At 34.3% G+C, this 24,474-nt stretch overlaps 1 protein-coding gene across 1 annotated transcript in view; it reads right to left on the bottom strand.

Moving 5' to 3' along the window:
- Positions 1-24,474, bottom strand: part of LOC118755845 (syntaxin-binding protein 5) — a gene marked incomplete at its 5' end in the record, with an annotated part of 814,838 nt that overhangs the window by 282,863 nt on the left and 507,501 nt on the right. Inside the window, 1 exon segment of the mRNA XM_036490656.1 lies at positions 18,867-19,044. Within this exon segment, the coding sequence (XP_036346549.1) occupies positions 18,867-19,044 (178 nt within the window).

Raw genomic sequence — 24,474 nt, 5'->3', positions numbered from 1 at the left:
AGAAAACGCCATTAATTTACATATATCGAACAAGCCGGTCGTTTTTTAAGTTTTCAACAATTCAACTACATATTTAATTGTATTTTGATATCCATATATTCGAAACTCCGGTTTTTAATGTCTTACTCACTCTCTCACATCCCTGTCTGAGAGCAATAATAAGTAACAATAAAGTATTTTGGCACCATGATACAATTGAATGGATTAGAATAATAAGGGTCTAAGTGACACTTTTTGAAAATATAAGTTATACCCATATTTGTATAGTTAAATGTAGTGTTTATTTGGTGACAAAGAGATCCAAGTCATTTCGGACATTGTAGTGTAATTTATTGGCCGGGCAATAATCATTTCAAAAGCATTTACCCAGAATTTACAATAAGTAATCAACTTTAACTTTAATTATCTCAAAACAATGTCAGACCTACTTAGATCCTTTTGATTCTAACCCCTTCAATTATTCACAGGTATTGTCTTCCCATAGAGTTTTGCTTCACATCGATATTCGTGCTCTTTTAATCTTAAACGTTATTTTCTGTGTTGCGAATAAAACTTCGAACATAAATTTAAGCCATTTGTAAGTAAATTAAATGAATTAAAAAATAAATAAATCAATAAATAAATAATAATAAATAATAAATAAATATAAAATCAAATAATAATAGTAATAATATAATTAATTATTATATTATTAATAATATAATTATTTATAAATATAAATAATAAATAATAATAATAATAATAATAATAAATTAATAAATTATAACAAAGAATCCCCGCTTCGCCCTTCTTTGGAAAAAACACAGTGACCCAAATATAAAATGGGGCGGGAGACTTTAGCAAGTTTTGGTTAATTTTATTTAGTTTATTTAATTTTATCCTTGTAATTTTTTTGTTGTGAAAATATTACTCAACAAACACCATATAAGTCTCAATTTTAGATTTTGTGCAAAAATTATTAAAATTCTGCCAAATTTTTAACTTTTTAATCAGCATCTTTACAAAATGGTGTGTATGCAGCAGGGTTGTTGCGAATATTCGCATTCGCAACCGTGGAGCTTCCGCATTAATTTTAACATTCGCATTCGCTTTCGCATTCGCAATAATCAATGCGGATCTTTTGCGAATGCGAATATTCAAGGGACCGAAAGTAACAGTTATTTTCTTTACGAGTTAAACTTGGCCAAATATTTTTTATTCCCAACTAAAGTCCTTTCCGGACAATAAACAAACCGCTTATCCAAATTAAACAAGTTTGGTATCAAATGAAAGAGGACTTAAATAGCTTTAAAACTGAAATGTCCAAACGAGCAAAGTCACCTACTGAAAAATATTTCAATAAAAAAATGTTAGTTTATTACCATAGAAGAAACCTTGGGTCAGGTATATGAATTTCTTTAGTATTAAATGATATAAAAAATATATAAATAGAGGTGGTAATCTCCGTTCGTTATTTCTGTTTAAAAGCTATTTCAGGCCTCTTTCACATGATACCAAATTAGTTTAATTTTGATAAGCTGTTTGTTTATTATCCAGAAAAAACCTTCGGAATAAAAAATATTAGGCCAAGTTTAACTGGTAAAAAAATAACTGTTATTTTCGGTCTCTGGAATATTATGCAAGTGCAATGATAAAACGTATATCTGGCCAGTCACAGAAGAAAGGATCAAAAATGAATTACAAAAACTAAAATTGAAAAACGCTGTTGACGTTAATGGTTCTCCACATTCAGAAACAACCAAAAGAATGAGAATGAAGAATTCTTTGGAAAACAACGGTGTTTAAACAACGATCTTGCCATGATACTAGATTGTGAAGATGAAAGTCAGGAGGATACATCCGACATTTGCAGACCGATGCAATTCCCAAAAAAGAATTATTGCACCGCAATAAAAAAAAAATAAATATAACTGAAAGTCCTCTCGACTGGTGCAGCGTCAATCGAAAAGAATTTACAATTTTGTCAAGTTGAAATTTTTCAAGTTTTTCGCAGCGAGCGAGTAGTTATTTAGTAGCGCAGGTTTGATTTACAGTCATTTAAAAACTTTTTATTGAATACAATGTTCCAAAATTTAAATTCATGTACTAAAAAAAATATTATTAAAAATTACTAACCTTTCCATTTTTTATTTTACTAAATCACCAAATTTACTCACCTAAATTATTTCTTAACAAGTAAAAAAGTCTAAGTTCGGGGGGAGCCGAACATTAAATACCCGGCGCAAGTATTCAATATAGTTTTTCACCTTTCCGAAAACTACCGCTACATGGTAAGCAGTGGTGGTTTTACGTCTGTATCAAACATCTTCGATAGCACGTTCAGTTAAACATAATGAGATAAACTTATATAGATATATGTGGGCGGCATCACGCCCATTTTTCAAAACTCCATAATAATGTTACTTCTTTTCAAGGGATTGTTGTTAGTATCAATTTTGGGTAAAATTAGCGTTATAAAAAGGTGATCGTAATTTTAGTCAGATTTCAATAACTTTCAACGTTTTGCCTTTATGGGGCAACCACAATAATCATTCCGAATTTGGTACAAATTGGTAGAACGGTTACCGAGATACACATATGTGGTCATAAGTGGGCGGGCTCACGCCCATTTTCCAACATTTTATTATAAGCGTACTTTTTGCTATAGAATTATTGCAAACATCAATTTTGAATAAATTAGATTCAGTATTTACTAATTTATCGAAGCTTTCGTATTTCTCTAAATTACCGTTATGTGGGATGTGGTCGTGGTTATTATCCGATTTTTTAAATTTTCAGCCGTTTGGTATGTTTTGTGAAGGCCAACAAGTGTGCCAAGTTTGGGAGAAATTGGTGGAGCGGTTCCCAAGATATACACATGTAATCATAAGTGGGCGTGCCTGCGCCCATTTTCCAAAAATTTATAATAATCTTATTTTTCGCCTAAAAATGATTGTACACATCAATTTTGAGTGAGTAAGCTTCAGTAGTTACTAAAATATCGCAGTTTTCGTATTTCTGAAAACTACCGTTACATGGCAGGTAGGCGTGGTTATCGTCCGATTTTGCCCATTTTCAACACCTCAAGAGAAGTACACATACCAAGTGTCGTTAAGATATCTCAATTTGTACTCGAGTTATCGTGTGCACAGACGGTTACTCTTTTCATTCTGATCATTTATGTATACATTTGTCTATATCTGTCGTGATTCGTTTTGCTTGTTACAAACAACCGTTATGTGAACAATGTTATAATACCCTTGCGTACAAGTGCGGTCGGGTATAAAAATACTTGACATCCGCATCCGCGGATGTTAGCGTTTAAACATCCGCATCCGCATTCGCATCCGCGGATGTCTAAAATTCCACATTCGCAACATCCCTGATATGCAGTTCTGTAGACCATTAAAATTTAGTATAATATGGTGAAAATTTTAAGTGCTAGAACTTACCGTTGATTTTTGTAATTTTTTTTATTACGATGTTCCGAATTTTTTCCATACAAAGTATGTTCTAAAATTTTTTTATATGGAAAAAAATGCGGCACACTTTACTATTTATACTAAAATTTTAAATGAAAAAAAAAACAAATGCAGAATTTTCATAATTTTTGCATAAAATATGAAATTTGGATATAAATGGTGTTGGTGTGTAAGTAATCAGCTATAATAATAATATAATAATAATAATAGATTGGCGCTTACACATATGTTAGTGTTTGGCCGAGCTTCTCCTCCGATTTGTGGCGTGCGTGCGCCTTGATGTTGTCACAAAGCGGAGGGACCTACAGTTTTATGCCGACTCCGAACGGCGATTGTATTTTTATGAGAAGCTGTTTTTCATGGCAGAAATACACTCGGAGGTTTGCCATTGCCTGCCGAGGGACGACCGCTGTTAAGAAAAAACCTTTTTTCGATATTTTTGCGATGTTGCTTTGACCAGTGTTTGAACCCAGGCGTTGTGGAGTGGAAGCGCGCACTGCTTACCACTGACCACAGCGGCCGACGAAGTAATCAGCTATACTTTCATAAAAAGTAATAAGCTAAAATGTCGCGTCCAGTTCATATTTAGGTCACTGTATCTATATGGCTCATTCCATCTCAAATCACCCAGGCCGGGGGAAAGTGAATTTAAGTTTGCGACGCAACGCAATTTTGCAGTAGCTTAACACTTGCACTTTATTATACTCAAATTTAATGGGCTACAAAATTGCATACTCAAAAAAATTCTAAACAAAGTTTTATTTTTTTTTTTAATTGTAATGTACTCATTTTACTCAACTTCGGTGTAAAAAAAATCAGAACTCAAATTATTGTAGAGCGCACCCCATAACATTATACTTAAATATTGCGCAATACTCACTGATTTTTTGCAATTTTTTTTGAAATGGCATATTTTCAAAAACTAATTTTTTTTTTCAAAAAATTTTTATTTGGAAAATTTTTCAAGAAAAAAATTAAAAAATTGTTTCTTTGTAGGGAATTTTGATGTGTGTATGTGTGATTTTATCGATAAAAACGTTTTAATTGCGTATGCATGTTCACTTTGAGCAAATTGTGAGCACTGGTTGGGGAAATCTTCGGTAGATTGGGCAAATTGCTAATTGGGCCCCAATTGGGCCCGTTTGAAAAACTTTTGGCTCCGATAGGGCAACCTCAAAAAATTTCCAGCAAGGAAACTTTATCATAATGGGCAACAATTGTTGTGCCCTCAACTGGCACGAAAATCTGCTAGCATCATATAAGTGCATTTTCAGAAAATAAATCATAACTCGAAAACGATGAATTTTAGCATATTGCTACTCGTACTGAAAATAGTTTATACTATTCCCTAACAGACAAAAAAGTTTGAGAGAAAAAAAGATGTGGCAATTTGGAAAAAATCAATTTGAAAAACATTTTTTTTTGTTTATAAACAATAATTAATTATTAATAAACAATTACTGATGTTTAGTTCATTAGATCGATTCAGTAGATCAATATCTGCAATTAAAAAAAAAATCGTTAAAATTCTTGCTTTTTTGCGGCAGTTTTAAACGATTTCATCAAAAGTTGCTATTACGAGAGGAAAAAAGAAGCGTTCGTACTCAAAAAGAAAAAATCCATTATTCGAAAAATTCGCATTTCTGAGCAAAAAGAAAAAATACGTGTCTCCTTAAATTGTTCAAGGAACAATCACTGTGAGTTTTATCGCAAACTTAAATTCACTTTCCGGGTGATTTGAGATGGAATGAGCCATATATGTAAAATAATAGCCGTTTTCGTTGTTCGGAGTTAACTTAAAAACAATAGATTTCAGTCAAATTTTCAGAGGTTATGCCTTGCATATATGGTCCTATTATAGGATACCAGAAACCTCGGTAGGCGCTGAGGTCGAGTTATTTGTAAAAATCGTATTTATGAACCGATTTCTTTTAAATTCAAAATGTAAGCTACCAGTATAATGGCAAACACGTTTACCAAACCGCTAGGTGGCGCGGGAGTCGAGTTATTTATAAAAGTCGTATTTATGAACCGATTTCGTAAGCATGATGAAAACGGCACTTGCGAAAAACGGACCCGCTAGGTGGTGCTGGAGTCGAGTTATTTATAAAAGCCGTATTTATGAACCTATTTCGTTAATACACATTCGAAACGTTTATTACTTTCATGATGATTTTTTTTTCATTCGAAACATATTCAGCCTTATCATGAGTTTTCATCTTCCCTGAACCGGTTTACTTTTGGTTTCCATGTACTTAATATGGGGGGAATAAAAATTTCGCGTGAATTTTTTTTCGGGCGAAACTCAGGATAAGCAAGATTACATACATAAAATGGTAGCCATTTCCGTTTTTCGGACTAAACTCAAAACCACTCAATCGAGCCCAGTCAAATTGTCGGAGGTCCTATTTTACACTACTAGAAAACACGCTGGTGGCGCTGGAGTAGAGTTACTTATAAACGTCGTATTTATTAACAGATTTCGTTCAAACTCGCACCGTGACTACCTGTATGATGATAAATTCCTTTGCTAAAAATGGACCATCTGGAGTTCAAGTATTTAGAAAATCCGTATTTTTTATAACATCTGATTGGAATTCATAATTCGTATTCATTTCATGACAAGCAATGGTTTTGCAGAAAGGGACCCAATGGATGACGCTGCACCCGAAATATATAGAAACCCCCACGGGGTTTGTTCTGCTTTGACCGTAGCACTGTGTAAGCGTGATCTTGCATCTTCCTCCGATTGACGAAGTTGCTCGAGGCGGCCGTTATTACAGCAGTAAGACTCAAAGAAACCAATTCATAAATATTAAGACGAGTTGTAAAAGTGGCGAATTGACAAGGAAAGATTCGACCACATCTGTCCAGGAAGGAACACGATAGGTATATCAATGGCTTCATTTGAACGATATTCATGAGATCACACGACTCATTTAGCCAATGTACGCGAAAACTTTTCATCCTGCGCTCTTGAGTTTCCGTATAAAGACTTTTATTGGCTTACACTAGGGATGCCCAAATGAGTGTGCATTGTGCAATTTTCGGCCCTTTCGGAAGCAGCCAGCACCTTCAGCACAATCGATTGATTTTCGGCACTATTTTGCAACTAATAAATATTTCGTTCGGATCCGCAATTAAAAATATTTTTTTACATTTAATCGTATGTGCTTAAACTGATAAATGATATAAACATAGAAACGCAAGCAGAAGAATCTCGCTTCCACATTCTGAATATGCGCTTAACATTTTTGTTTATACAAATTTGTCGAAATTTCATCTCTAAAGCAAATATTAAATATCATTTAATATATACTTTAGATTTAAATAATCATTTTTAGTGGTGGGCGAGTCCGAGATGTTTAAATGATCGAGATAGTACATTCAATTCGCGTAGATTTGTGAAACCTTTTTTCGTTGAAGGTGTTGCACTTTTTTTCCATACTGAAATTTGTGTACATCATATATCATTGTCTAAGAAAAACTATAAAATAAAGCTTAATTTAAAATATTGGAATAAAAAACAACAACGCTACACGCGCATTCATCCATATAACATAAAATGCGAACGTTCGTTATATGGAAGAAAGTGCGCAAAACCGCAAACAGAAAAATTCAAAAAATCAATGGTATTTTCTAGACACTTCAAACTTGCACCTTATTATACTAGAATGAATGGGCTACAAAATTATTAACCCAAAACATGTCTACAAATTCTGAACAAAAACCGTGAAAATTTGACGAAACTTTGTTGATTTTTTTCATTCTTTCAAGTTTCGATTTATTCGCAAGGTTTTTGTTTGATAATGAGCTACAATTTTATAAAAAAAATAAATAAAATTTAAAAAAATAAAATAAATACCGGGTGACCGTGTAATTTTGTCAAAGATGAAGACAATGATGATAAAACATTAATACACTATATAGGTCAGTTCATATTAATGAACATAAAATGAGATCCCTATCGATAAAATGGAAATCCTCAAGGGAAATTTATAATTTCAACGCATGAAATTCACATACGAATTGCTCAATTACTTCTATTTCTGCAGGATCGCCATTAAGTAAGTTGCATTTCCAAAGATTTTTTCAAAATAAATAGCGATGAGGGATATTTCACCCGCCGGTGATAAGAAATCGCAATCACCATAACGCACATCACTAATATTACTGTTCACAATCACGTTTACATTCAAAATTACAATTCGTAATTTCGTTTTGTAGCAAATATGAAATATAGGTATATCCATTTACTTAAATGTAAACAGATTAAGAATCAAAGTGCTAGAAGAGATTTGAGCGTTTGGTACAAAAAGTATTTTTGATGTTGAAATTGTACTTAAAATCGGCAAATTGTACTTTTGGACATTTTAAAATTAATTGTACTGAAAAAAGTACAATTGTACTTAAAATATCAACACTGTTTCACTGGCGCTGTACTTGCTGCAGCGATGCCAGATTTGAGCGTACCCAATTTTTTACCGATAATAACTCATGCGAGGGATTTGGGTATTGGGCATTTTACAAGCCTATTAGGAAGTAAACATATCTGTGTTCGTATAGAATAGTAGCTTATTTCGGAAGACTGGCTTTAGTATAATGAACCATTCGCAGCATACTCTTGGAAAATAAACGTAAAAGACGGTAATGTTAATGGCGATGCTAGCAAGTCAATATTCGTATAACGTTTCATAAAAAAATTCCTTGTGGTTTAAAGAATATAGGAAATGGTACATTTTACTAAAGCCAGCCTCCCGACATAAGCTACTATTTCATACGAACAGAAATATATTCGTCTACAAATAATGTTGATTATTTTAATTAAGTCCTAAGATAAGTTTGTGAATCTTATCAGTGTTCTATGTAAGAACCAAAAATCAATACCCTCGCCAATTAGAGCTTTTGCTTTAAAAGAAAAATATACATAGCGCATTTACTCAATACTTGGTCTGGCATCACTGTTTGAGCATTGATGTGCTCAGCTCACTGTTGCCAAGATCGTGCATTTTGCACTAAATTTAGTGCTTTTGGGAAACCAAAAAGCCAAAATAATTGGAATTCAATGCTTGGTGCGGTATTTAGTGATGCTTTTTTAATTTAAGCACACCGAATGCATAGGTACATATGTATGTATGTATACACTATACACTAATATTCTACATTAAGATGGAATTCATTTACTGAATAAAATGTGAGGAATAGGTAAATTAAATATGTTTTGCGTTTTTATAAATGTATTGAAATTAATTTGTTAATAAAAACGTGAGGAAATGGATATGTATATACACTTTTTACTGAATCAAAAAAATTATTAAACATGATAACAAAAACTTGGCGCTTTTGTTTTGGAAAAATTGGCTTTTTCCTGTGGCCTGATGCCACACTGGCTCAGTTGTCGCAAAAGTACACATTCATACACAAATTTTTACTTGAAAATAAGTGTGTAGTGGTTAATATGTATACGATGCCATCTCCGTACAGCTCACTTCACCTCGCCTAGCACGCTCGCGTGCTCGCAGTTTGCCCGCGACGTCGACTGCGTGCACCTCTGCTGTGCATCCCTAGCTTACACGGTACGCCGGACCAATGCTGAAGTTGCAGGATCATAGAAGAATATTACGCACGCTTGGCAGAGATCTCACAGGTGGAAATAAGACCATAGGTAAAACGCATTACATCGAAAGGGATTAGTATTCCATATGGAATCACAACGCTACTATTCTAGGCATATGTGTGAGGAGGATTCCGTTTTTTAGTCGTTTCGATTTAAACTAAAAATTTTTACTTTACAGACTGCTTTTGCTTTTAAACGCTATTTTTGAATTGGCCAACGCAAAAGATCTTATTAGGCGCCGCGAAGCAAGCGGACATTTGCTAGTGTATTCACATAAAATAAAAATCATTGAAATCGCCCAGTATTTTAAGTCTTTTCGGATTAGAGAAAATTCTTTCAATTTTATATACTTAACACAGTCCGACATGCAAATTTTCTCCGAGATAAGGCCAGCAGTTTCTAATAGATTTTGGGTCGCCAAATTTGTAAAAATGGAAACTTATATGTACATATGTTTGATTTTTAATAAAATACGGCAAATAGCGAAATCGGCTAAAAACGGCTAATTTTTTTTTGCAAAACGGCTAACACATTGGCTGCCGGCTAAATCAAATTTTCTGCGGCTGTTTTCTATCGTAACCGGCTAAATCTAGCCGAGTTTTAAAGTGATGTGAAAAATATTCGTCACTAACATTTTAAAAACACAAAACTTGAAACAACAAAACTACAAAGCTTTTTACGTCAAACTTTAAATTGAGAAACTGACAAAAGAGAATAGACCGAATCTAGAAAAATCTATGATAAACAAGCAACCAAGGAAGAAGCACAAAAAGTGGTCCACCGACTCATCCTCTTCAAGGTTTTTTTTTGCAAAACGGCTAACACATCGGCTGCCGGCTAAATCAAATTTTCTGCGGCTGTTTTCTATCCACGTGGACCACTTTGGGAATCACTGGTCTATATCTAAAGTCCTTTTAATAAATATCTTTGAAAAATATTTAAAATAAGCACAGAAATCCCCAAAAATTTTCGTTCGTGTTTACTTGTACATTTTCTCAAGCAAAAAAATCATTCTCGGCAACAGCTTTGAATTTGGAGCGCTTTTCAACGAGGAATACTAGAAGTAGTAGTAATTTTATTTATTTTCTTCAGATCCTGAATTATACAAGTTTTGAGAAATTCAAACAAACTTTAAAATTTAAATTTAAATAAATAAAAGATCATAGACAATAACAATAAATGTTGTGTGTCTGCATTGCACTTAGAGCTATATATATATATTTTTTTTTTTTTTAAGAAAACTCATTTACAATCAGCTCTCTATATTTAAGGCAATTACTTATATAAATATGCAGTGAACGATAGTTACCATCATTAAGAATATTTAAAACTCTTGACAGGTCCAACACTTTCTCACCAAAACAATCGAAATGAATATTTTGGTATATAGGACATTCCCCAATGAAATGATAGGTGTCTTAAACAGCTCTAAAATTGCAAATAGAGCAGGTCTTAGTAGAAATATTTTTAAAGGATCTTGCATTAAGATTAAGTAAGCCACCTCTTGCGCGAAAAATAAGACTTGTAGCATACGCAGTATAGTCATCATTAAAGTAGGTAGGGCCTATAGGTATTAGGTCCGGGTAAAGGTCATGCGTTTGGGACTGGTGTGCTCTTTCAGTGAAGTTCGCAAACTCTATTTGGATCAGCTTTTCTAATATTAAAGGAATGTTCTTTTTAAGCGGAGCAGGGGAGAAATCCGGTTCCATATTAACACTTTCATAAATATTGTACCACTTTTTAGTCCAGTACAAACCTTGTCGCACTGTCTCTGTCTGTTAGACGGCAGACTAAAACAGCGCCCAATAAAGAACATATGGGCACGTAAGGTGTGGAAAAATTTAAGGCATAACCCGGTTTCCAGGTGCAGCATATAGTTTGGGGTATTAGAGGGAAGAAGAAACGCAGGAGTTTCTCTAGGGGTTCAAACGTATCAATACCCCAGATTTGTGCACCATACAGCATAATGGACCGCCGCAGCATCGAAAATTTTCATCTTCTTTGAGATAGAGATACGAGGGTGGTTTATATATTTGATCCATGTGGCGTTTACCGCAGTTTTGGCCTCAACTAGTTTTGCGTCTAAATAAGTGCTTCCCAAAAGTAAGTTTGTAGTTTAAAAGTAAACCCAAATACTTATACTCATTGACAATATCAATAACTTCATTTCCTAAATTCCAACGATATCCAGAAGGAATTCTACTGCATTCCCTAAAAACTAAAATTTTAGATTTGGTGAGGCTAACCTTCAGCCCCCACTGCGTACTGTAAACGTGAAGCTCGTCTATCATTTTTTGTAAATGTAATGCAGAATCTGCTAAAAGCACAATATCGTCGGCGTACATCAGAACTTTTACTATTGTGTCACAAACTTTCACTCCGCAGGGGAGGCTGTCACTTAAATCATTAAGATATCAACAAACCAACCTTGACGTACACCTTGATTAACAAAAATCGGGTCGGAAAACTCCCCATCTAACCACACCCGACTAGTTGTATCATCATATCGAGCCCTAACCGCCAAAATAACCTAAGCGACATTTTTTTCAAAATTTTCTTTTTGATGCAGAAATATTCCTAGAGCATCTAGATGCATTTCTGCATCAAAAAGAAAATTTTGAAAAAAATTTCGCTTACGTTATTTTGGCGGTTAGGGCTCGATATGATGATACGAAATTGTGTCAAAAGCACATGAAAAGTCGACGAAGAAAGCACGAGGAATAGTATTTAGTTATAATACATACGTATGTACATTTTATTGCTGAATTGAGTTAAGAGTGCCACACTTTTTTCAGATGGATGATGGAAATATTTTGAATTTTGAGCATGGAAGAAGATGTTCACTTTAACATTTAAAATCATTTTAAGAACTGGCTAAAAAATTGGCTGGTGGCAAAAATAAATTTCGATGGCAAAACAAGAAGGCGGTGGCTAAATCAAGCTACCAAATGGCTAACACGGCAACACTGCTAGTGAGCAAACCTTTAATTACACTGCATCACAAAGTTTTAATTTGGTTTTTGTTCTCCAGACGCCACTACCCAATTTCTGCGTAGAATTGCTCGGTGATTCCGAAAATAGAGTTCATTTTTTTTCTATGGATACATTTTCGAGATATTTGCAATTTACCGTTATTCAACTTAAAACAAAAAGTGGTTCCACTTAATCACGTATATCTTACGAACCACTTTAACAATCTGAAAAGGAGGTACGTCAAATCAAAGCAAATAAACTTCTCCATAAACCATATTTACATCACGTTCCGATAAGACTGATAGTTTCTGATAAACTAATTAATCATTCCAGTTTTTTTTTTTATTTTTTAACGAAAAAATTAAAAAAGATCAAACTTTAACAGAAGAAAAATTTAAAAAATAACAGGTTCTGTGCCAAATGTTTGCAAAATGTTTACAAAAATCAAGTTACTACTGAAGAAAATCGATGGATAAATAAGAAATAATGAGTGGTCAAATGAAAATGCGCAAAGATTTTTTATATGAAACTAGCACTTACCCGTGGCGTTGCCCACGTACGTATCTGTATTCGAATGAAATATAACTGTTTGATTCTCCAACGATATAAAAAATGATTTATTAAAGCTCTTTTAATGCAATAAAATTAAATTCCAAAGTAGAAAAAACAAACCGTTAGGTTTTGACTATAACTGAAAACACACACAAACAAAAAGTCCAAAGATAAAGTAAGAGGGAGGTACATTTTGAGTTATTGTAAACTTCTGTAAATACAACATTCCGAGTTTCTTTTCCATTCCCAGGAATTAGTAATGTTTGATTCTGCGGGGCACCAGTTCGCGACAGCGCAACATATAGCTGGCCGTGAGAAAAGACTTCGCTCCGGAGATCAACTCCAATAGTATTAAAAGTTTGCCCTTGTGACTTGTTAATAGTAATTGCGAAGCATGTTCTGACAGGGAACTGAACTCTTTTGAAACTAAAAGGTAAATTTGTTGGTATCATTGGTATCCTCGGGATCATAGTGATTTCACCTGCTGCAGGCCCGGTTAAAATCTTCGCTTGAATAATATTAGGCATAAAACGCGTAATTTTGAGCCGTGTGCCATTGCATAAACAGGGAGGCTTAAGATTTCGCAAAAGTATTATTGGAGTACCAATTTTAAGGTTTAATTCATTCGGAGGTAGTCCCGGGGGGTTAAGAGAGTTGAGAAACTCCGTTGGGTAGTGAACAATATCTTCTTGATCTGTCACTGAGTCCAAAGACTTATATACTTTATATTCTGTTGAGACTCTCTGCGAAATTGCCTTGTTAATCTCGTCTGCGGCAGAGTTCGTTGAAGTGACGATAGCTCGCTCGCATAGCCAGCTGGAGTGTTTGTGCTGCAAATAATTCATATCTGGATATACATGATCAATAAGTTGCTCAATCGTTGTAACACAGTTTCCCATAACATCCGTAATGGTAATATAACCGTCGCGAGTTATGGATGTGGAGCCGTTGCCTATTTTTAGTAGGTATTCAGCAAACTGATTTGAACGACCATCTCTACTAAGCTGAACTCGCATATTGGTAGACAATTTTAATTTTTGTGTATGTGACCATACTTCAGACTTTTTAAAGCACGCGTTCACAATATCTGCTCGTGTGCCCTTAGGGACCACCGGTAATGTTTGCCTAAAATCTCCTGTGAATACAAAAGTAACTCCACCCATTACCGCCGGAGAAGATCTTAAATCTTTAAGTGTTGTATTCACGGCATCGATATGACACTTATGTGACATTGTACACTCATCCCATATTATTAGCGATGCTTTCTGGAACACAACAGCGGCGGCACTATTTTTTTTTATCGAACATATACAGGGTTGTTCTGGTGAAAAATTAAGAGGTAGCTTGAACGCGGAGTGAGCAGTTCTTCCCCCACATAGAAGAGTAGCAGCAATGCCAGAAGAGGCTACAGCAACAGCAATTTTGGCTTCGCTACGAACTTTAGCCAAAAGTAGTGAAGTAACGAACGTCTTGCCTGTTCCTCCAGGTGCGTCTATAAAAAAAACATATCCTGTGTTATTTTTTACGCTAGATATCATCTTATCATATACAGTATATTTTGCTTAGCTGCACATCCTTCTTTGCACGAAAAACTTGTGCACCTAACCGAAAAAGGCACTTAAGCGAATTTTCTTTACTACTTCAATGAGGAAGGTATCCGAATCCCTATGAAACCAAATAATGGAGAAGCACTTATTACGTAGAAAATAATTCTAGCGAAATTTTTTTCGAATGGTATCTTATTATCTATATAACTAGAAAAATTGATAGCCATTTTCGTTGTTCTGCGATATGTGTAAAATAAATAAAAGCTTGTAAAATTAGGTAATTGTAGCCCAATGCAGGTAAACGTAATACTTTCTTTGATAATTGATACTAGTTGCACAATTTTTAAGGCAGCTATCGCCAATGTGGTATGTTGAATGCATCTATCGGAGCAGTTTCCTTATAAATGTTAAAAATAATGTCTCAGATGCGCATTTTGGGGTAGCTATCTTAAATGTGCACTTAAGCATAAAGGCAGCAAAGCAAAATATACTGTATTAATAACTGCTCTGATGTTAGCTTTGGTTCATTTTCGAATAAAAATTGCTGTAGCTGATTACACTCTTCATCTGTACGAAAAACGATCTACCAATGCTCGTCAATGAGCGAAACAGAAATCGTTTTGTTTGCACTCTTTTTTCTTTGCAAAGTTTGTGCCTTTGGACGAATCATTCGTGAAATGTTTCGTTTGATTTGAACTCTGTGTATGGACATACTTGGATACATACATACATATGATTACCCTCCAGTACTGCTGGAGTCAATCGCTACTTTTGAACCGCTACTGCACCGACTCCTAGGTAAGTAGCTACTCTATTAACCCGTGGTAGTGCAGAGTCGAACCAGTCGTAAGCAGAATAGCGAAAAACTACGACAGAGGGCGCCCATAAATCACGCAAGTGACTACTTTAGTAACTCCAGGTAGTGCAGAGAGAGCCGATGGTGACTACCGCCTAGGACATTGCCTTGTAAAAGTAATCGATGAAATACACTGCAAGTAGTCGGTCGGTAATTGACGGTGTTTATCAGGGAGCTACCCATTCAGCAGTCCTGTAGTCACTCCCCCGTACTGCAGGGTAGTTTGTTGTGTCAACCACATACTGCCATGACTTCGAAGCGATGCTTTGCCTTTCGGTTATGAATGTGTTCACACATACATATGTATGTATTTAGCATGTTCAATCAGTGATCGCTGTTTAGCTCAAATACGTTTATGTGTGTATGTATGTGGTATAGCGCAGTCACGTCGCTCATACACATCTCTTTTGCCTTTGTGAGCTCGTGTTTGATCGGCACTGATGTACAGATTTTTCGCGTAGCTATGCGCTGTATTTGGCAACCAAATAGGCTTATGCTTGTACGTCTTTGTAATTTTTTGTAACTTTACACCCAAAAAAAGGGTGCTTATCTTCCAAGAATAAAAAAATATAAGTATGCCACTCTGCGTCTTTTTACAAATGCTTCGTTTACAAAAAAAAATATTAAAATCGGTTTAGTACTTTGAGAAATAAGTCGTTACAAACGTACTCCATATAATCAATTTTATATAATAGTATAGATATAGATTAATAAGGACTAATCAATCAACTACATTAAAATTTTGAAATAAAATTTTCGAGGGATTTTTTTGTGTGTCAAGGCTATTTTTGGCGATTTTTTTTCGGAAATGGCTCTTATCTTTTTAAACAATCTGGACACCCTGACTATACTAACGATATGTATATATAGTATATACACACATATAGATGCGTAGCACCTAAAAACAAGACTACGTGCCCAGAAAAGCTTGGTTTCTTTGGTAAGCACTTCGATTTTTGTATCGATGGAGTAACAAATTACAATACGCCTCAAGACGAAATCTTAGAGATACATCAGTTAACTTCAAGTCTACATATTGCATTACTTTAACTGGGTATGTCATTAGAGGTAAGAAAATAAGTGTACAATTTCTTACCCACCGCACTGCATGAATGGGTAAGCTTATAAATGTAAAATATCGTCTTGAGGCGTATTGTAAGGCGTTACTACATCGATACAAAAATCGAAGTGCTTACCAAAGAAGCAAAGGCTTTAGTGGGTGACTTCAATTTTAAGTAGAACCAATATTGGTGTGGAAAAGTAAAAGCGCATTGATGGAAGCAGGCGGCAGTTAATTTCTTGAACAGTCTCCTATGTTATACATGTTACTTCATTCTATGTTGGAGCTTACAAAAAACCAGTCGAACCGTGCAGAGTGTGGTTCTGAAAAGAATGCCTTTTTAGGTACTATCTTCTTCACGAGAAATTAGAAGTACATTTCATTTCTGTATGAAAAGCTAGTAAATATCTGCGTTGAAAAGTAATCGCATCTTTTTCACCATAATGGAAGGATAAAAATCTGTAGGTCGTGAAAACTTCACTGCTAAAGTCAGCATTTTGTGATGTCTTGACTTCGACAAATACTTAAATCCGAACAAGAATAAAAACTCTACAAAGCTCTCCAAACCAACAACGAAGTTCTGACGATTTTTAAAACTACTCATCACAGGCAAATTCTTGTCAACGATAAGTGAACTAATGGAAGATGCGCTGAACGTGGGCTAACCAGAATGGATTGGGGGTTAACCTCTACAAGACAGAACTGGTATTGTTCACTAGGAAAACAAAATAAGCCGCTTTTTCTCTGCCGAAATTATGGAAACTACTTTTAATCTCTCCTCCGAGGCAAAGTAGCTCCGAATCATACTGGACTCCAAGTTTAATTGGAAAGGAATGAAGAGGATAGAGCTAATAAATTTCTAGCAGCATACTACACGCGCAAAAGGACATTTGGAAAGCAATGGGGACTATGGAATGTAAACCACAGACATCAGACAAAGCGAGGACTCTCGACAAAGAGAGTAAAAGCAAAATAATAGGAAAAGTGAAAAGACTGCATATTTTCACCCATGGTACGCCCGCAAGGAGCGCGCACAGACTCATAGAGGCAGCTAATTTCGTGCATGCAGCAATACTGAATGAAATAAAAAGGGACCGAGCCGCTGACATATCTAGAAGAAACCAGCACTGATTACATTACGCCTATTTAGGATTCCAATACTAAGGTACCTATTAGACTCCAGACCAAAGAAGAATTAGATGCAGCCATGCAGAGATGGTACATATAGATACCATTGGCACAGTGTCTACCCACCTCTTTAAGTAAGTATGATTCTCGGCCTGGGGATTGCATCTCGCACAATGCTTCAGGAGTTTTTCGCGGACTCTGCATACTTACAATCATGCAGAGATGGTAAATGATTATTACCATGGGCCACAGTGCCTACCCACAATTTCTTGTTCGAATAAATATTTTTTTATAAATAAATACATGCAAACATCCTGGTCTGCCCTCTCACTGAGTTATTCAGGTGTGTCCCCTTACTTAGCAATATTGAAGAGAATGAGTCGGTTGATAAGATGGCCACATACGGGCCAGAGATTCCAATAGGAGAAGGCGATAGCTCCGTTGTACCACCCATTTTGAGATCACGTTGAGAAAATTTATGCATACACCGTGGTCGTGACTAACGGAAAGGCTGTGAGGAACGTACTAAAACTCAATAGGTCAAAGGACGTTATAGCGAATACTAGCAAGTAGTCTCTGCGGAAGTTGCCGTTATGAGGATGAGGAAGAGTCAATTGACCACTTTCTGTGTCGATATCCAGGTCTACAGTCGAAGCGCCTCAAGCACTTGGACTCACGCTTCTTCCACAGTCTGGTCGAGATAGAGAAGGTGGAACTGTTTGATATCCTTGGCCCCATTAGGGATACTAGAATAATGACTTGGAAGTACCTAGCGTCACTCTCGGTTATGGGTACGTGTTTCCCCTGACAGTCGCTTGAAGAGGGCACTCACAATGGAAAATTCTGTTTCCGAGTGAAAGTATGGAATATTCCACACTCTCCTAACCTAACATTACCAAATACACCAGAAAAACTATCTATAAACTACTGGTATTTATGTCGGTTTATACGCAGTCCCTTTTGGTAGGGATGTGTGACGCGTATGAAATTTAAAAATATATGAATACAATTTGAAGCCAATTTAATCGTGTCTTCCTGCCTTAAAAGTAATTCTTATTTGACACTTTACTAGCAACTTTACTAGCCTATAGTATATAGAAATATATCAATAGTTCTCGGCCATGGCAAAGCCTTCAGATGGTATATGATCCAACCAATTGGCAAATACTTAAACCCAAAATGCCAAAAAAATCACGAATGTCGGTAATTTGCAAATTTGGTAGAATTTTCCGAAACAACAAACACATCTCTGCATTTCAAATTGAGATGAGTAAAAATTTCGTACATTTATATAATTTCAAAAGTTAGCCTCAACATTATCAACTCTGTTTTATTTTGCCTACGCGGGAATTGGATGTTATATTATCTACGATTCTCTGCGTGCATGCGAACCGAACATTAAATTAAAGAAATTATAATGTATATGTTCACACATTCGCTAAATAAACTAACATTCAAAAATGTATCAGGGAACAAAGCTATTTTTTAACTTCGATTACAAATACAAAATAAATAAAAATTATTATATTAATGACTATAATTACGTGAAATGTATGCGCGTCTATGGGCAATGTATACGTATGTATGTAAGTAAATAAATGAAATACGAACAAAATTCAGAAACAGAAAAAAATGTAAGATGTGGCCAAATAAGGGAACTGGCTCCACTTACCTGATCAGAACTGGGTGATCGACTTTGTTCTTCTTTATTTTCAATGCGCTTCGGACTCTTAGGATTCCTGGAGTATGGATCATTGGCCCCGTACAAATCAGGGCACGCCACACTTAGTAAACAAATTTTTTGTACAATGTCAATTACAACAAGTCCATATTCCGTTCCATATGCCATACTGGAATTGAGCGAGAGCATGTATTTATTTTAAGTATTGCATCTTTATTTACTAACTACACAGGTTTACAAATAATTCATGCAATGTCGTCGCTGAGTCTGAAAATCCATTTTTTTTTTTTTTTTGTTGAAGATACGGGTTTTTCTTTAATTCTTCGGAATAAAGCAACAAGTCGTAATTGCCCAGAAAAAATATTGAACCCGGATGAGAAGTGTATTTGTATCATATACAGTAAAGAGCAAAACTGTAACATGGTGTAACACTTTTTAATTCACCCACCGCTATGTTTCCAAGTTCTAACGACTTTCATCCTTTTGTTGTATATTCTTGTTGGTACATCCCTACTCCCTCTCTCATAACGATTTGAAGTCAATACAACAACAATAAAAAAACCAGCAGACAAAAATGTAAATTAGGACAAATGTTACAGTTTTGCACTCACTCTCAGTTTTCCATTTTACAGTTATTTTTCACTTAGTTGGAAGTCAGATGACTTTTTTCTGTATTGTAATTTATTGAAGAAGTAATCACCAGTAAATAATATAGTTAATCAGGAACCATAAATGTAAATAATAGATTTACTGTGGAAAGGCGGGACCGCAGGAAAGTGGCAAAAAATTGTGGAGTTTGCTACTTGAAAATATTTAGATTGATAAAAAATATAACCTAAAGTGTTCCCAAGGGCAAAGGAAGTCTATCAAAAAATATTACGGTCCAATATCTTGTGAACTTAGCAGCAAGTAGCGATGCAGCCACTATTACAGAAGCGCTTAAGGTATTAAACTTTAATGCAAATCAGTAGACAGGGAGGCGACGAATTGCCAAATTGGCGCAAAGGAATCTTAAATGAAGAAAAAAGCTAATTTGACCAAAATATATGTGCGAGAGTGGTAGCATTTTGCTGTGTCGCCCGAGAAGCGAACCGTTGCCTATTGCGATATGTTAGGCCTTTCAGGATGCAATACAAAACATATTTTTAAGTTTCAATTGAAGGTTATTTGGTCTGGCAAGATTCAATTAATTGCTTTCAATCAGATGGCCGGGCATGGTATTGGATCAAAGACCCAAATTAAGCCCATGCGCAACATGTGAGGCAAACTGTGAATCACAGTGGTCGGTCAATAATAGTTTGGGGTTGTATTTAAACAATTTTGAGGGTCCGTTAGTACGCATTATGCGTAAGGAACAGTATCTGTTCATATTTCAACAAAATTTGCAAGATGTAGTCGAAAAATGAGAGCTTCTGCTGAAAAATCACCCAAAACATACTGCATATGTTCGCAAAGACTGGATACAAAATAAAAAAATTGCTAATTTGAAATTACCTCCACAATCCGCGGACATAAATCTCATCGAGAATTTGCGAAATCAACTAGAAGCACAGCTTATTAAGTATCCAAGTCCGTATAATCGAGTACATGAGCTGTGAAAGCAAACTAAGGATATATGGAGGATATACCTCCAGAAGTTTTACAGAGATAAAAATAAGGTATGCCAAATCGCACCCAGAAACTAAAACAAGCAAAAGGGTACTGAACATTGTGTTAGTAGTTCTTTTTTCTCGTTAAAATTGTTAAAAAGTTCTTCAAAATATATGAGTGCAAAACTGTAACATCTGCCTTAATTTACATTTTTCTCTGCCGGTTTTATTATTGTTGTTGGATTGACTTCAAATCATTATGAAAGAGGAAGTACAGGTGTACGAATAATAACATACAACAAAAGTATGAATGTCGTTAGAACTTGGAAAGATAGTGATGACTGAAGTAAAAAGTGTTACACCATGTTACAGTTTTTCCCGTCGCCGTACATATGTAATACACTTCTATATTGGCAATAAGCTAACTTCTCAGTGTGTAAAGGCTGGTTTTCACTATGTCAAATTCAGTGGCATTTGTCGTCAAATAAGTGAAAACACATTGTCAAAAGGGATCAGAAAGCGGTTTATCGATCGATTTGGATCAGGATAGGTCTTTAGTCGTGTACATGCGCTGCGAAATCGGTTGTCTGTCAGTTTTAGGCCCATAATATCATCGGTAAAGGTATGGATAAAGGAAATAAAGTTGTGTCAAAAAATGTCGCCAAATTTTGGCGTCAAAATATGGCATAGTACCGTTTTTGTGAATGTATTGTGTACATGACTGCCGTTTTTGTGTATGTGTTGTGTTATTTATAAACGTATGTGTTCCTTTCCGTTCGTACATATGTACGTGTTCATTGATATATCTGTACTGTAATGTTTTCGGACGGTACTAGCTCTTACTGCCAATATAGGAGTATTACACATATGATTTGTATATAATAACTGTTGCTATTGTAAACAAGTTAGCTACCATATCAAACCAATATTTTTTATTCAAAAGTAGGATTAATGTATTCTACTCATACCAAATTTAAGCAAAATCCATTGAACAGAACGGTAAATAAATTCTTTTTTAATTCGAAGTTTAAAAATCGTTTATGCAATTAAAAATTAAAATTTTGCAAAACCGCTTTAGGGCCAAATTTTTACCGTAAGATTATTATCATTACTTGCAAATAGAGAGGCGCGTGAGTGATTTTGGCTCAAGTTCACGCACGGTCATGTTGATGATTTTGTAAATCACCTTGTTTTTTAATCACGCACGCTCACTTACGCTTTTTCACGGACATTTTTTTTTTCAAATTGAAGTTTTATTTATATAAATAGAATTTCATATAAATATTGTTACAAAAGCTTCGCCAAACGCCTTGCCTAGGATGAATGCGCTATTATATTTTTCAGATATTCAGACTATTCTGAATTGTAGAGAAATTTTAAAGAATTCGTAAAGATCTCATCCGATTTTTTGCCGAATTTTCTAAAATTAAATAAACTGTGCACACTTCGATTATTTTACGAAATTTCGGAAGAAAATCGGCAAAGCAATGAAAATAATGCTGCTATGTGAAGAATTTTTTCAGAATTTCCTTTATTTTTCGTACAGCAATTTCTTTATGAGTTCGTGTCAACTCCTTCATATAATTTTCTTTGAAGATTCGTAAAAAAATCGTTACAGAAATGAGATACTCCTAAAGATTTCGTTAAGATTACGGGAACTTTGGTTTGCAGGGTATGTGTTACGAGTATAGAAAGGAATTCAAAACAATAATCATTCAATGTAATTTTAAAATTACATTAGCTCATACTTTTGTTTGAAATTCATATTTTTGCAAGGTCTTCACCAAGCATTCGTGTCCGTCTTTCTTCTAGAATTCTGCCTGACACAAACAAAAACTTTTTCAATAGTTGCTGAGGTAGATGGTATGTGTAAAATTTGCCTTGAAAAGCTTCTAAGAAGTGGAAAATCTTTAGCTTTCTCCAAAAATTTTAAAACATCGTCACAACTTTTGTTTTCTGATTTTTTAAAATAAATCTGTATTTCCGCATTAATGTCTTCAAAAACTGTTTCTGCAGATTCATCTGTTGTACCTTTGAATTCGTCAGAAGTGTACACAGTAAATAAGTTAAACAGTAGTAGTTTACGATTGTATTTTGGTTGAAAATACACATATACATATGTATACATACATACGAGCCCTAAACGTCAAAAAGATGTAAGCCACATTTTCTAAATTTTTTTTTATTTTGATGCAGAAATGCATCTATATGCTCTAGGAACATTTCTGGATCAAAAATAATTTTGAAAAAAAATGTATTTATACATCATACGAGCCCTAAACATCAAAAAGATGTAAGCGACATTTTCACGTATTTTTGATTTTGATGCAGAAATGCATCTAGATGCTCTAGGAACATTTCTGCATCAAAAATAATTTTGAAAAAAGGCGTGTGTAGCACCGTAAATACACATGATATAAGTGAAACTTCTTAAAAAGGTGTGGGTATTTGGTACTCATGCAATTTGATGTGTAAACATACAGTGACTCAAACAAATGACCACGTGTTATTTTTCTTCAAATATTCGTTGTTTTTCGAGCTAAATTTTTTTGTTATTTTTATATAAAAATATCGTATAAGCTTTAACCAAAACCGTGTAAATCACAGTTTCAAACTTTATACAAAATTTATGAAAATTAAACAAAATTTCAACTTTTTTTCATATAAGTATGAATTTCTTATGAAATAATACGCGGGAGACCGTCGGCAATAACATTTCTAAAAATTTGCCTCGAAAAAAAAAAAATTATCAAAAATCAACGCAACTTTTTAGCCATTTGAAACTTGCACTTCATTAGACATATATCGTGTACATAAATTTAAAAATTACCGCAGTTTAAAAGTTTTTAGAGTTTTGTTAGTTTTAATTTATTTTTAATAACTTGAGTGGAATTCCAAAATTTTCCAAACTATCAAAACTTTGTGAATTTGAGAAATTTTAGTAAACCCCAATAATTCAATATAATGATGAATACTAGATTTCTAGAAATTTTTTATTTTTCAAAAATTCTGAGAATTGTAGGAATTCTAACAAAATTTTTTTAAGTGAAAGTGTCGAATATACAAAATTGATCAAACGAAATTAAAAGTTTTCGAATGTTGAAAACATTTTCATATTTTGTCTTTTTTGAAAATTTAAAAAATTTTCGTAATTCTTGAAGATTAAACAAATTTTTGGACGTTAATGTTTTCAAAATTTTCAAAAAATTTAAAATTCTCAAACTTTGTTATATCAATACAAAATTTTAAAAAGTCCAGAAAAGTGGAACAATTTTGCAATTTTTCAAAAATGTTAATAACTTTTAGAATTCTAAGAATTTTCTATTTTTTACGCACAAGTACATGAACATAAGAATTTTTCGACAATTTGTGATGTTTCCGATTTTTACATTTTAGGATGGATTTTAGGATAAAATTCTCAAAATTTTGGAAAATATAGAAAATTTCTAAAATCTAAATAATTTTGTACATTTCAAAATATTCTCGTCAATGTTATTGTGGCTTATTAACATTTTATTTTTAATATTTTTATTGAGCTTTATACCACGATTGTTTTATTAGGAAAAATTTAAAAAGCAACAAAGTCTAAGCGGTAGAAGTTATAGCAGTTATTTCGGAGATCACCACATCTCTTCGTCAGACTTCTTTTTTCTAGAATTCAGCAGGGATCGAACCTGCGTAATCGATGTTCAAAGTCAGAAGCGTTAACCACTGAGCTATGTACATCCCGTAAACTCTTGTTGCTAATTCATTTTCCTTATTCTACCAACTACTATCAAGTGCAGCTGATTTGCCGCTATTTAAACTCGACAGCGTGGTTGTTTTTGTCAATTCTATACATCCATTTGCTTATTTGCGTTTTTGTATAGTTTCAGGCAGGCTCTTCCTAAACTATGTATTTGTCAATGTTATTGTGGCTTATTAACATTTTATTTTTAATATTTTTATTGAGCTTTATACCACGATTGTTTTATTAGGAAAAATTGAAAAAGCAACAAAGTCTAAGCGGT

Source organism: Rhagoletis pomonella, unplaced genomic scaffold (assembly GCF_013731165.1).
Source record: "Rhagoletis pomonella isolate Grant_MI unplaced genomic scaffold, Rhpom_1.0 Rhpom_scaffold_00002, whole genome shotgun sequence".
NCBI lineage: Eukaryota > Metazoa > Arthropoda > Insecta > Diptera > Tephritidae > Rhagoletis > Rhagoletis pomonella.
Note: the sequence above shows the minus strand (reverse complement) of the source record. Positions and strands in the feature narration are given on the sequence as shown.